At 38.4% G+C, this 14,466-nt stretch overlaps 2 protein-coding genes across 3 annotated transcripts in view; both read right to left on the reverse strand.

Moving 5' to 3' along the window:
• Positions 1 to 2,115, reverse strand: part of LOC120572626 (zinc finger protein 32-like) — a 20,696-nt gene extending 18,581 nt beyond the window's left edge. The window contains exons 1-2 of the mRNA XM_039821947.1: positions 2,053 to 2,115; positions 1,520 to 1,615 (exon numbers count right to left, since the gene is read on the reverse strand). Coding sequence (XP_039677881.1) covers positions 1,520 to 1,615; positions 2,053 to 2,115 — 159 coding nt within the window. The remainder of the gene's footprint in view (positions 1 to 1,519; positions 1,616 to 2,052) is intronic.
• LOC120572793 (zinc finger protein 239-like) overlaps positions 1 to 14,466 on the reverse strand; it is an 89,676-nt gene that overhangs the window by 69,093 nt on the left and 6,117 nt on the right. The window contains exon 1 of one of the 2 annotated variants that reach the window (XM_039822236.1): positions 1,792 to 2,108. The exons of the other annotated variant lie outside the window; for it this stretch is intronic. The gene's annotated coding sequence lies outside the window, so the exon portion shown is untranslated. Of the gene's footprint in view, positions 1 to 1,791; positions 2,109 to 14,466 lie in introns of those variants that run through there. 2 annotated transcript variants of the gene reach the window in all.

The raw sequence follows: 14,466 nt of genomic DNA on the forward strand, positions 1-14,466 counted from the left end.
GAAGACACACATGAAGACATGAGACACACAGAGACACACAGCATATAGTATACACACACACAGAGACACACACACATATAGACACATATATATATATGACACACATGGACATATATAACACACACACACACATATACACACACATATACACACACATACACACATACACACACACATGGACACATACACACACACACATATACACACATCATCATGAGACACACACACACACACACATATATATACACACACACACACATATGAACACATATATATATATACACACACACACACATATATATATATATATATATATACACACACACACACATACACACATATACAGCATATACACACACACACACACACATATATATATATACATCATCACATATACACACACATATACACACACACATATACAATCACACACATACACATATGACATACACATATACACACACATATACATGACAGACATGAGACACACATATATGGCCACACACACACAGAGACACACACACACACACACACACACACACACACACACACACACACACACACACAGATACACACACACACACTGGCCGTCATTGAGCCGACATTTCCTAACAAACATTGTGCTCCTCCTAGTGCATGTGTGTCTATGGAGGCAGAAGGTCTATCCACAATTAAAGAAACTGTTCAGTAACACACATAAACATCATTTTTAGCATCTTACTGAGATATTACTAATTTCTGAAATAACAAATACTTTACCTTTATCCGGAGAGTTACTTAAAGGTCCACTATGTAGTGTTTCAAGTATTTTATTAGCTGAAATCAATGTCTTCATTCATAAATCATTGGTGTAAAATTTCCTCTGCCAAGGATCTGACTATAGTAAGATCCTCGTAAGAGAAGAATTTCTTATCTGTATTTACATTGGACGGGTAAGTCCAAGGAGACTTCCATGTCGTTCGGCCATTTTGAAAAACTAATACTCTGAGAGGGACATAAAGCCCTAGCCTAGCTGTCTAGCTAATCCAAAACGCGTCTTCGTTCAGAGCCAGCATCACGTGACAGAACCAGCTCTAACGGAGAAGGAGACCAGTGAGAGGCACTTGTCACCGCCCTTTAGTTCATAATGGAGGATCGTACTTACGCCGAGCCACAGGAGAAGGAATCCTCGTCGCTAAATTAGAAGACATCATAGCTTCTTGGTACATAACGGCTACTGTAGTTGCAACACGCATTTGAAATAGCGAGGCGCTAGAGAGCGCTATTCGTTTGAATGCAAAATACAATTTCACCGCTAGATGGGAGAAATTCCTCCACAGTGGACCTTTAACTTATTTTTAGCTTAAAAGGAGGATTAATGTTACCTTTTGTGATAATAAATTCAACACTTTCGTAATAGTTAAATATTGTAAAACATCTTTTTCATCTGTAAAGCATAAAGAGGGTCCCTAAATGTTAACCGAATATACGATCTGCTGATCAACACACAGAGACACACCATGAGACAGGAGACACTAACCCGGTCGCATGGCGCCTGGACCCCCTGGACCTCCCCCTTCCCCCCGCTAAAGGTCCAAACCGGGCCGTTAAAAGCCTTGTATTGCCGGGCCAGCGGCTAGCATTAGGAGACGGAACAGCCCCCCCACTTTGATTGGGAACATTCTCCGGACTTCAATCCTTCACGTAATTTGACTGGAATCAGAAGCACCAAAGCATGACTCAGCATCTTATGATCTCATGAGATTGATCAAAGAAGAAGAGCAAAAGGAGAAGATGATGGCGCTTCCCTACCTGGAGTCTGTCCTAAACCTCCAGTCCCCGTCCTTTCCTGGCTTATTAATATTCCTCTAGTCCGGAAGTGTCCACAGATGGAAAGAATTCCTCCAGGTTAGGAATATTGTCCTGTAGAGTCCATGCTAACTGTCTGCTAACTTCATGTGCCGACCTCGTTCCGTCTCCTCGCCCTGCACCGTGTTCCCGGGTACGTTTGTTTTCTTCACGTTGCTGCCTACACAAAGAAACTATCCCCGCCTTTTTCTGTTTAGTTTTCACCCCGGGACAGTCCCCGGAGTCCAGCAAGCGCTCCCACTGTGGAGCGCCAATACGCTGCGTCATCTCTCTGAGCAGCCATCTTAAAAACAGCTCTCATTGGCTATCAACACGTCAATCATGGCAGCTGTAGCCAATCACATTCCCTTTCCAACGGACCATAGCATGACAGGAACATCCAATGGGAGCCAGTCCTAATGGATGCGCAACAGAGCTAAGTCCCGCCTCCCAGAGCCAGCAGCCACATCCATGTGATTTATGAGAACAAATATGATCAGCAGTGTAAGTGTTTGAATGAATGTTAAAAGGTTTTGAAAGTCATTTTAAGTCTTTAGTATGTTTTTTTATAATAGTATAGAAGTGAGTAAAAGCATTTAGCAAAATGTGGTCACTTGGAGAGGTTTAGGAGAGGTTGACAAAGTATGTTTTAGTTATTTTACCAAAATAACTATGTTGAACCATGTTTGAACTGCTGTAGTGTATGTTGTGTTTTAATCACATGCTAATCCAGCCCATTTTCATAAACTAGAAGAATTTATGTTTCTAATGAAGTCTCATACATGCATTCTGGCCTCTCAGTTCTTCTGTTAGAAGCTTTTCCCTTTAGGGAAGGGAAATAGACCAAAATCAGGCAACAGAGGTTAAAGCAGAATGAGCCTCATGCAGCTACAAAGAGACAAACTACTCACATTGAGGGTCACATTTACATTCTTTAGATGTGTTTTTCACCGGCAACTCTTCATAACATACAAGGCATCAGACGGCCCCCCCACTTCCATGGATCCATCCCAATTCTTCTAGCAGATGGTGACGTTGATGAGAACACAGCTAGAAGTTAATACATGAAGTCAAAGCCAACTGTGAGAGCTGAAGGGCAGCAACAAGTCTGGTAGTTCTACCCCCCCCCCCCATCCTTACTATCTTCACTACTACTCATATGGTTGGATTTAAACTGTTTACATAGTTTTATACCCCTGGACAATAACTGCACATTCCTGCTCTAATGTACACATTCATATCAGACCCTTTCTATCCATCTTCTTATCTTTTTCAATAAGCTGCTGATAGTAAACCTCTCTCTGGATGAGAGCATCATATCAGACCCTTTATATCCATCTTCTTATCTTTTTCAATAAGCTGCTGATTATAAAGCTCTCTCTGGATGAGAGCATCATATCAGACCCTTTATATCCATCTTCTTATCTTTTTCAATAAGCTGCTGATTGTAAAGCTCTCTCTGGATGAGAGCATCATATCAGACCCTTTCTATCCACCTTCTTATCTTTTTCAATAAGCTGCTGATTATAAACCTCTCTCTGGATGAGAGCATCATATCAGTTGAGTCAGACAGCCAGCAGGTGGCAGCACAGCACCTTCTCTTTCTTTACACATGTTCAGTTCAGCAGGGAACAGCTCACAGCTCTTTAACTTCTGGAGTTTTAATTCAACCGTCACTGTATTAGAGGAACATTTAGGCTACAAAATAAAGATCATCACCATGGCAACAGACACATGACATCACACACCAGAGTGTCCAAACCAACATTCATTTCAGAACCAGAAAACACAACAGAGACCAAACTCACACAGTTCTACTCAAATGACACGCGGACATAATAACATTATTAAGACGTATGGAAACAACACACACACATACACACACACACGCACACGCACACACGCACACGCACACGCACACGCACACGCACACACACTCTAAGAATCATTGCATTCTATTTATCTAGAAAACCTTACTTAAAAAATTGCCTGTATATTGAACAAGCTGTGGAAAGTTCAAATCTGGGCCTGCCTCTTAAAATATATATAATACATTAGTTTAAAAAATGTGCTGACCATCACGAAAAAAACGAGATAAACGTGTCCGTGTACACAAATCAATGCTTAATGATTTTATAAGACAAACTGTAAGTCCGATTTTTTAAAGTTGGCCTTAGTGTATATATTGACCTATTGTGACCTTGAGGATAATCACAGCCTCATTAAACTTTACAAGCACAGACTACAGACATAGAGCGTCTGTAGTCTGTGTGTTGTGTAGAATATTAAGAAGCTAGTTAAGACTTAACAAGTCTCAGGATTATATTGTGCAGTAGTCTCAGGAGTATATTGTGCACAGTGTTGGGAAGGGTACTTTCAAAACGTATTTTGTTATAGAATACAGAATACATGCCCAAAAATGTAATTTGTAACGTATTCCGTTACATTACTCAATCTGAGTAACGTATTCTGAATACTTGGAATACTTCCACATTGAATTGCATGTTATAAGAGTAGGAATGCGGCCACCAAATCCTGCTTGCTAAACAGGCCTATTCTGGTGTGTTCTTCTGTTCCAACTGGCTGAATGTGTTAGGCCCAAGTCTCCCTGAAAGTACAATATATTATCATTTGCTGTAGAGGAACAAAGACTATAAGGGTATGTATATGCAAAAAGATGTTTTGCTTGGTTAAAAAAGAGAAGAACTGACCAATATTCCCTTTTCAGTTTCTTTATTTACTCAGCTGTTAAAAGTGTCTGTAAAGAATTTGCTGTTACATCTAACATTTGACTTTCCTTTGGGTGATTGCTGAGGTGCTGAGTGTTGCTTGTTTGAGAGGGTGTGGGGGGGGGGGCATGGCACTTCGTTCACCACCATCATCTGACGCCATTTCTGCTCTTTGCGAGATACTGGAATGCTTTTTTTACAATAAAGAAAGACAGAAAGCGGACAAATTAATAACACAGAAAATGTTTTTGGATGGGAAGAACAAAGAGGACTATTAGTATAACTTAGCTAGATGGTGGTGACATTACACTTCACAGTAATCTTACGCATACTCATAATAATCATCTGTTTGAAATGCAATGTGAAGTCTACTACCACCTAGGCTATTCAACATACATGTTATCACATCCTGCCTAGCTACCTATTTCATACACAGGAGGACTTGTCATGTAAGGAAAACATAAGACAGTAGCCTAACTGAAAACAGCATGTAACTAACTGCACATTGAACTGCATACTACAAAAATAAATGCAAAGCAGTACTTTGAAACTGGGAACAACCAGCACTACTTTATTTAAACAACTATGTATTTTGTATTTAAGAAGAGTAAGACAATATGATACAAGATTCAAGTTACAAACATAAGAAGCATGTTAACTACTTGAACATACATTTTGCTCTCCTTTCCTTCAGACATACCTGACAGTATTGGGGTCAAAGTCACCTGAGTCTTGTATGCTTTATCCAGAAAACATGTCCACTTGGGTGACTTGGAAAAAAAGCTGCCAAAACCTTGGATATGTGAGAGGTGGCCTGTTGGATTATCAGGTTGAGCTGATGTGCGTAGCAGTGGATGTAGTGGGCATTTGGGTACACATCTTGTATTTTCCACCTGAAGTGGCACCCCTCATCACGCTGGCCCCACCATATGCCTGGCAGATGAGCTTACTTTTCTGATCCTCAGGAAGTATAGCAAGACGGCTCTGTTAGGGCAGTAGCAATGGACTCAGCTGTAGCTGACTGCAGAGGGATGAACTCAAAAATCTTCCTGCTCGGTTGTTTTTGTCAGCTCCACAAAAATGTCACACAGTCTATTATCCTGGACAGTACGGGTCCTCCTTTTAGTGTCACCTCATCGTTGTGTCTTCTAATGCTAATCCTGTAGCCTTCATCTAGTTGTTCAGCAATGCTAACTCTGCCCAAAAAGGTTAGCTTCATGTTATTATCAAGATGTCTGCGACTACTTTCATGACGTTTGCATTATTCAGAGAGATGTTTTAGGTCTCTTAACCCCGTTGTTGTCCACAAAACCTCAGTGCCGACACTTTGAAATAAAAGACAGGGAAAGCAAAAGAAATTCTAAACCACCGACTCCATCAGTAGCCGCCGACCATCAGTTCGTGTAGCTCGCCCTCCCACTGGCCTCATCCTGCTGCTGGATTTGTAAATCAGGTTGGTCCGCTCCAAAATCCTTTATCCTCTTTTTTTCTTCCAGCGGACATCGTATGAGTTAACTATTTTATTTAATTTTTTTATTTTTATTTCATTTTTGTATACATTTATATATTTGGAATTTTGATGGGGGCGGCGCCCCAGCGCCCTCTATTGACAAGCCGCCACTGATGGTAACATCACGTACCAGACAGTCGGCTAGAAAAAGAGGAAATGTGTATAAGAAAGGAAGCAGTCAAACACAACTCAACCCTGGCATGTGTTGTGTGAAGATAACAGTTGTGTGCATGTGTGTGTTCATGTGTGTGTGTGAACCTTAGAAAAAGATATTGCAGGAGCCGTAAACACAAATGCTAAATCCTAGTTCTGCTCTCTCTCCCTCGGTCTCTCTCTCTGCCGACGTAGACTCCTTCAATCTGTAGATAGACAACCAGTTCTACCTGAAGAGGATTGGTTGTTAGAGACTGGTAATAAGTATGATCCATCTACCATGTGTCTGTAAGGGTTGCTCATGACCTTGCTTTAAACTTTCCCTGCAGTAGAGCGACCACTGCTGACATTTTACTGACGTCTCTAATAATAATATAAAACATATTTGCTGACATCTCTAATAATAATATAAAACCTGTTACTGACATCTCTAATAATAATATAAAACCTGTTTGCTGACATCTCTAATAATAATATAAAACTTATTTGCTGACATGTCTAATAATAATATAAAACCTGTTACTGACATCTCTAATAATAATATAAAACCTGTTTGCTGACATCTCTAATAATAATATAAAACCTGTTTACTGACATCTCTAATAATAATATAAAACTTATTTGCTGACATGTCTAATAATAATATAAAACCTGTTACTGACATCTCTAATAATAATATAAAACCTGTTACTGACATCTCTAATAATAATATAAAACCTGTTACTGACATCTCTAATAATAAAATAAAACCTATTTGCTGACATCTCTAATAATAATATAAAACCTGTTACTGACATCTCTAATAATATAAAACCTGTTACTGACATCTCTAATAATATAAAACCTATTTGCTGACATCTCTAATAATAATATAAAACCTGTTACTGACATCTCTAATAATATAAAACCTATTTGCTGACATCTCTAATAATAATATAAAACCACATCTCTTCCCCTCTGACTCCTCCACAATGACACTGATCTGTTTCTGAAACATGAGTTTCTTGGATAAAATAAAAATTGGCACCATTATTCTAATAAACATGTTCTCTTCAAATAATAGTAATAATTATTATCACATTTTATCTACCAAGATTAATGAATCAATTAATCAAGGAAATACCTTTTTTTTTATAGATTTTCTTTATTTAGCACGTTAAATGTTACATTCATGAAACATTAAGTAAAAAAAGAAATACTAAGGAAACCCTCAGAGGGCATGCTGGGTAAATTTATTCAGCAATAGATGAAGATGAATATACAAAAAATAGATAAAAAACAAAAACATTAATAAAAACTGAAAAACAGAATCATGTGCATAAAGATGCATTTTTGTTTTACTATTTACCTCAAAAGAACAGAGCTAAAAGACAGTGAATATTAATGATAGGCTTGGAAGTGTTAGCATTAGGTTGCTACTGCAGGAAGTAATAATAAATCATCTACCTGCCACAAATGAAACGACTATCAGTCACCGTTATGTTGCTCTTGTGACGGTTAGGTTTAGGCACCAAAAGTCTAACCAGGATTAAGTTGTGGTTTGGGTTAAAATAAACACTTCCAGGACAGGAAAGTCCTGTTTTGGGACCAAAACACCATGCCAATCTCCTGCCAAAATGTCAATTTAAAACTTTTATTTGAATCAGACTTCCTATATCCTGATAAATAATCTTTATGAAATACTATTTTTGTATTACGTACTGCAGTAGCATTACACTAACAGGACTTCTACATCACTTATCATCATGTATTAACATAATTGTCTTTTGCAGAGAGCGATCGAGCTGCAGTGAGAAGAACTAAAGACGTCAGTCGGACCAAACAGATCAAGAGGAACAGCTGATCTTCTGATTAATCGTTGTGACTTATGTGTTCACTACAATGTCTTTTTGTTCCAATATATACCTGATGATGCTTGTATTCCGACCGCAGAACAACATTTAGAGTTCGAACACAAACACTAAAGAGAACAAGAAGATCTGATTAAATAAATCTGTCAAATATGTTTAAAATTGTTTTTTTGTGTTCAGAGTTCCCAGCAGAACCAGAAGTATTCTATAAAAAACCCTGCAAAACTGCTCAGGAAACCCTGTTCTTAGCATGAAGCATGCACAGAGTACTTGACCTGGCCTCAACTTCAGTCCAACTACAATTTCAAAGTTGCGCCACCAGACATTTTGCATTGAGACCAACTTATCACCAGAAACTTAATATAGTGAGTTGAAGTATCTACTTTAACATAGTTTACAATGCCATTACGTATTTTTTTTCAGTTTAATTCAAAATCATAGTAAGATGAGCAATTTAAAGTTCTCCTTTTTACAGTGAACAAATCTGAACAGATATTAAACCATATTCAGAGACGGAAAATACAAATAGTGAATATAAAATGTAAAATATACATTATGAAATGAAAGGTACACAAAGTAAGAACAGATAATGTTAAACTACAAATAATAAAACAAGAATATGTATAAAGCAGACAAAAACAAATAATGGGAATACATCTTTAACATATTCTCAACACAAGGCTCACATTCTCTCATTTGGAGCTTTTGACCAAATTCCACAGCCTTCTTCAGCTCTTAAACTTCCCCCTGAATCCAACCAGCTGTTTTAGGCATAGCCTAATTATTTTTAGGCTATACCTTAGATTTTGTCATCTCATAGGATTTTTGCTTTTAGATGTTTTATTACAGAAAGACTATGAATGAGTCTATGAATAAATCTATGAAACAATCTGTTAATTATGGATGGAATTATAAGTAAAAGTTTGCGGGTTTCCTGGAACCCCTGGCGGGGTCCCTGGACCACACTTTGAGAACCATTGCTGTAGACCACAAACGTTACTGACCTCAATCAAGCTGCTTCCCTCAGAATCAGCTGCCCTGCCATCTCTCTCTCTCTCTCTCTCTCTCTCTCTCTCTCTCTCTCTCTCTCTCTCTCTCTCTCTCTCTCTCTCCCAGTGTCCATCTGCTTAATGATATAACTGTACAATAACATTACCAGTGACACTATGACATTTAGTTTTCAGTGACAACATTCTGTGGGGACTGATATTGTTTTTAATACTATAGAGATAGCAGGCTATATTAATGGCAAAGAATAGAGAATTTCGGATAGCTAACTAGGTTTGTTCTTGTATTTCATTCATTCACTCTAGCTAGACTACTGTTTACCATAGCCAGCTAAAATATCTCTATCTTTACCTCAAGGAAACATAGCTAAAGTTAAGCAAGTAAAAGTCTTAACAATTCCACTCACACATTGTTTGCCCATGCCTGGCGCTCTTCTCTCTTCAGTCACTTTCTACCTCACTCGTCCACATACCGTTACGTGCACGCAGGCGCTACAGCAGAGCTTAGGAACTTTTTTGGGTAGCTTCATCACCCCTAAAATAGGCTTTAACGACATCAATAGTGATATTAAATTCAACGCTTTTGTAATAATTAAATATTGTAAAACAAATTCTTTTCATCTGTGTTATTCCATGTTGCTTTCTTTCACATGAACATCCAAAAGCAGTACAAAAATATTTTTCTTTTAGTCTTTAAGATCAGTTCTTCGTCTCAAAATGGCAGTTTAAACACATTAACTGTTCGTTATTTTAAGCAGCAGCAGACATGCTTCTCAGTTATGAAGAATTTCTTATTTTCTTCGTCTTAAGGGACAAAGTTGAACCCTGAAATCAAAATATTTTATTACAGGAACAAAAGCTAATTTTGAGAATTAATCCCTTTTAAAGGTTTAGATCGGTGTATATGTAGTCAAAGATAACATGCATGCTGTTCAGAAGATAAAGTTACTGCTGTTCAGCCTTATAGAATATAACACAGCTATCAGGGCATGAGGAGGAGGCAGGAGGAAACAGCTTGGCTCTGAAACATGTTAATAAGTTTTAAGTTGACACACACTGTTCACAGCTCGACTTCTCTCCAGTGTGAATAAGCTGGTGTCTTTTGAGGCTACTACTAAGAGAAAAAGTTTTCCCACATTGATCACAGCTGTAAGGTTTATCTCCAGTGTGAATGCGTTGATGGTTTTTTAGGTCACCCTGTTGTGTGAAAGCTGCCCCACATTGATCACAGCTGTATGGCCTCTCTCCAGTGTGAATGCGTTGATGGTTTTTTAGGTGACTCTGTCGTATGAAAGCTGCCCCACATTGATCACAGCTGTGTAAATTCTTTCCAGTGTGAAGGCGTTGATGGGTTTTTAGGTTACTCTGTCGTGTGAAAGCTGCCTCACATTGATCACAGCTGTACGGCTTCTCCCCAATGTGAATGCGTTGATGTCTTTTAAGTTTAACCTGTTCTGTGAAAGCTGCCCCACATTGATCACAGCTGTGTAGATTCTTTCCAGTGTGAAGGCGTTGATGGGTTTTTAGGTGTTCCTGTCTTGTGAAAGCTGCCCGACATTGATCACAGTTGTACGGCTTCTCCCCAGTGTGAATGCGTTGATGTCTTTTAAGTTTAACCTGTCGTGTGAAAGCTGCCCCACATTGATCACAGCTGTGTAGATTCTCTCCAGTGTGAACTCTCTGATGAATCTTTAAATATGTAGATGTTGTGAAGGATTTGTCACAGTGCTGACAGTGGTGACGTTTGGGTCCCTCTCCTCCTCTCTGTTCCTATAGCAACCAACAAACAGAAAGAGAGAGTTAGTGAATAACTTTCTTTAAACCCTGAACTTCTCTCACTTACAATTTTAACTCTTCATACAATAATTTACGGCAAAAATAAGGAATATATGTACCAGTTGGAGACATGTTATTGAAGCAAATGTACTCTTTATAATTCTAGTTCTGAAATATTCTACATTTTTCAGGCAAGTTGTAATGAAACAACTGTAACGCTGTAATCAATCAGAGAAAAAAAAAGAGAGAGAAGCAGTGGCAAGCGTCGTGAAGACAACGTCTGAATGCATAAGCAGCCATAAAATATATTTACGTTTCCGGTTGACGTCAACTGTGAGAGGTGCATAACAGCTCCTCCAAGAATCAATTTATTTCGCCCCCAAAAGTATTCAAGTAATACTCATTTTTACTTATAAAACGGTCAAAATGTCTGGGGCGAAAACGAGAACAAGGGAAGCAACCGGAAAAAAAGGTACTGAACAGCAAACCAAGGTAGTTGGCCGAGATACTTCTAGCTCACCTCATGGGGAGGCTAGCTCAAACCAAGCCACGGCGGCTAATACTAGCCAAGCTAATGTTCTGGAGGAGATTTGTGACTTCTGTCAACATATGATAAACAATTGAATGACATCAAGATTGAACTCACTACAGTTGACCAAAGAGTTGAGGATGTGGAGAATTGCGTTGGTGAGGTAGAAGACCACACTCAGAACGTGGAACAAGTGGTGTCGAAATTGATAAAAGAAATGGCCCGGCTCGATAACAAAGTACTCGACCTAGAAGGTAGGTCCAGAAAAAAAAATCTCCGGATATTTAATGTACCAGAAGACACTGAGGGAACCTCAGCCTTGGAATCTCTGTTATTATGCTTTTTGTTTTATTGTTGGAAAATGTTCTTAATTGTCTTTTTTTTTTAGGGAGTAAATCACTTGAAACTTGTTTGAGCATAAAGATGCATAGTTTATGGCTAGTGGCAAGGTTAAGATAATTTCATATAATGTTAACGGGCTGCTAAATCCCATCAAACGCACAAAAATTCTGACTAAAATGAAGAAAGAGAGGGCATGTGGTATATTTACAAGAAACCCACTTAAATGATAAGGAGCATGAAAAACTGAAGAGAATGGGATTTACTAACTTGTTTTTTTCATCATATAAGCTAGGACATAGGAGAGGAGTAGCAATTCTTATCTCTAAACAGATCAATTTTGAAAAAATATCTGAAATTAAAGATAAGGAGGGTAAGTATGTTCTAATAAAGGGAAATATAACTTTACTCAATATCTATGCACCACCAGGAAGTGATATGGGTTTTTTTCAGAAGATAATTGATATCATAATAACAGAAACAGAAGGCCTGCTAATATGTGGGGTTAATATCCATCTACAGCCACAACTTGACTCCTCAAGTGGTAAAACTGAAACAAAATCTCTATACGGAAAAGTCAACACACTTTTCAAGGATGTGGGACTTATTGATATATGGAGAGAACTATTCCCACAAAGAAGAGATTACACCAACTACTCTGCTCCTCCCTCCATATACACAAGAATAGACTATTTCATAACATTTGGAAGGGAGAAAGATAAAATACATGCTTGTGATATTGGGACAATTGATTTGAGTGACCATGCACCTATATATCTAACGGTTGACCTTGACCTGACACCCCGAAATACTGTGTGGAAACCTAACTCTGGCCTAGTTAATGATCCTCGATTCAAACAACACATCAGGAAAGAAATAAGTGTTTTCCTAGAATTTAATGATAATAATGAGGTCTCACCTCATATATTATGGGATACTATGAAGGCGGTTTTAAGAGGCAGTGTTCGTACACCTTTTCTAAGGTCAAAATCAAGCACTTTTCAAGCACTTTCAAGGTCCATTTTAAAAGCTTTTTCCAGCACCTTACACCACCGTAAAAATATATACCAATACATAGTCAAAATTATTATTTAGTGTTTTTGTCACATTAACAGACATAATACTATAAACAGCCAAAATTGTGTTTCGTAATAGCAGAAGGATCAGATATTTAAGCAAAACACATTTTATTTTTCAAAATGTATCACTGTCTAAGAAGACTTTGCTTGCTATCTAACCTGCCTGAGTCAATGTAAAAACAATTACCCCAAACATAATCACTCGACAGGTTCACTTCACTAACCCTGAATTATCACCTTTAAAATGTTTAACCTCTTCATGGTTCATGACATAACATACTGTAAGACAGCTATGGAGAGGGGCACTGAGTGAGAGGATCTGAGCCAAATAACATGCAGCTGGGTCATTCTGGGTCACAATCCACCCCCTTAGATTTTGCTGAAAGGTTATGCTACCCTTAATGTCCTTTTACACTTTTTTCCAAATCTAGGGCATGCCGTACAAACTTGTAATGGTTCAGTCATATTGACATGTTTGTCTTCCAACCTACAAAGTTTGGGCTGCCTATGAATTAATGTCCAAATATTGCTTCCCAGATAATGTGATTTCCAGGCTGTAAAACTGAAGTAATTTCAAGGGCTGAAAATATGAAGACATAGGATTTGAACAGAAATATTTTACAGACCTTGGTTTTGGGACACATTCTTGATATAGACAAGGTTTGAACTAAATCTGAGACAACCTGTAATTCCATTTTAAACCAGAAGACTGACAGTGCACAGGCACCTGCCTGATAAATAGCCTATATTAATTGAAATTTTTTTTACTTCATTGCCAAGACAAATACATAGTGGAATAGAGCATAAATTTTGCATAAGGCCATCCTCAACCTTACAGTAGGCTACTTGTATGACACTCCATCTGACACAATTTCTGTTCAGCAATCAACGATTGTTGTTATACACTGGGCTTTCAGGTTTTAATTTGCGGGTGGTTAACGTTACAGTTACTGTGACGTAACTTTGGCTATGTTCACTGCATATTCCACAAATGAACGGACATGCAATACTAACATCATATTATCACACCAAGTACTCTCAGTCACTTAGCCTGTGAATTCCTAGCTAGAAGTTACTAGCGTCAACAAATCGGCGCTAACTGGCGCTAACGTGTACAGCAGGCTACTTCAGTTGGCTTACTTGCAACTTACTTCATGTGACTCAAGAGCGCAGACTCGCCCATTGTAAAAAGCTGCACGTCTTTTTGCAGACTTTACAAGAGGCAACTCGTAGGGCTTGTCCCCGTATAATCCATAATTTGTATTTTTCATCTTCCAGCCAACATTGAAACGACAACCTGCTGGCACGCCAAGACCTGCCCTTCAATACCATTTATTGGCCAGGTGTCCATGATGCTTACGCAAGGTAGCGTAACCGTGACCAATCGTATCCTAACCTTAACCACTCGAGGTGAAATGCCTAACCCCATCCAATCGAGCTGCTTCCTTGGGGCGGGTCTTGGCGTGGTGGCAGATCGCAGTCACACAGCAAGCAGGTTTAATTTTAGGCTCTCCAACATTTTATTTCTCCATTTAATAAACAAACCATTCAGTAAGTTAGGTATTTGTTGTCAAAGAAATTTTCAAGCATTTTATCCAAAATTCAAGCACTTTTCAAACCTTGAAAACAACATCAAAATTCAAGCATTTTCAAGGATTTCAAGCACC

The sequence above is a fragment of the Perca fluviatilis genome, chromosome 14 (genome assembly GCF_010015445.1).
Source record: "Perca fluviatilis chromosome 14, GENO_Pfluv_1.0, whole genome shotgun sequence".
In the NCBI taxonomy this organism is placed as follows: Eukaryota; Metazoa; Chordata; class Actinopteri; order Perciformes; family Percidae; genus Perca; species Perca fluviatilis.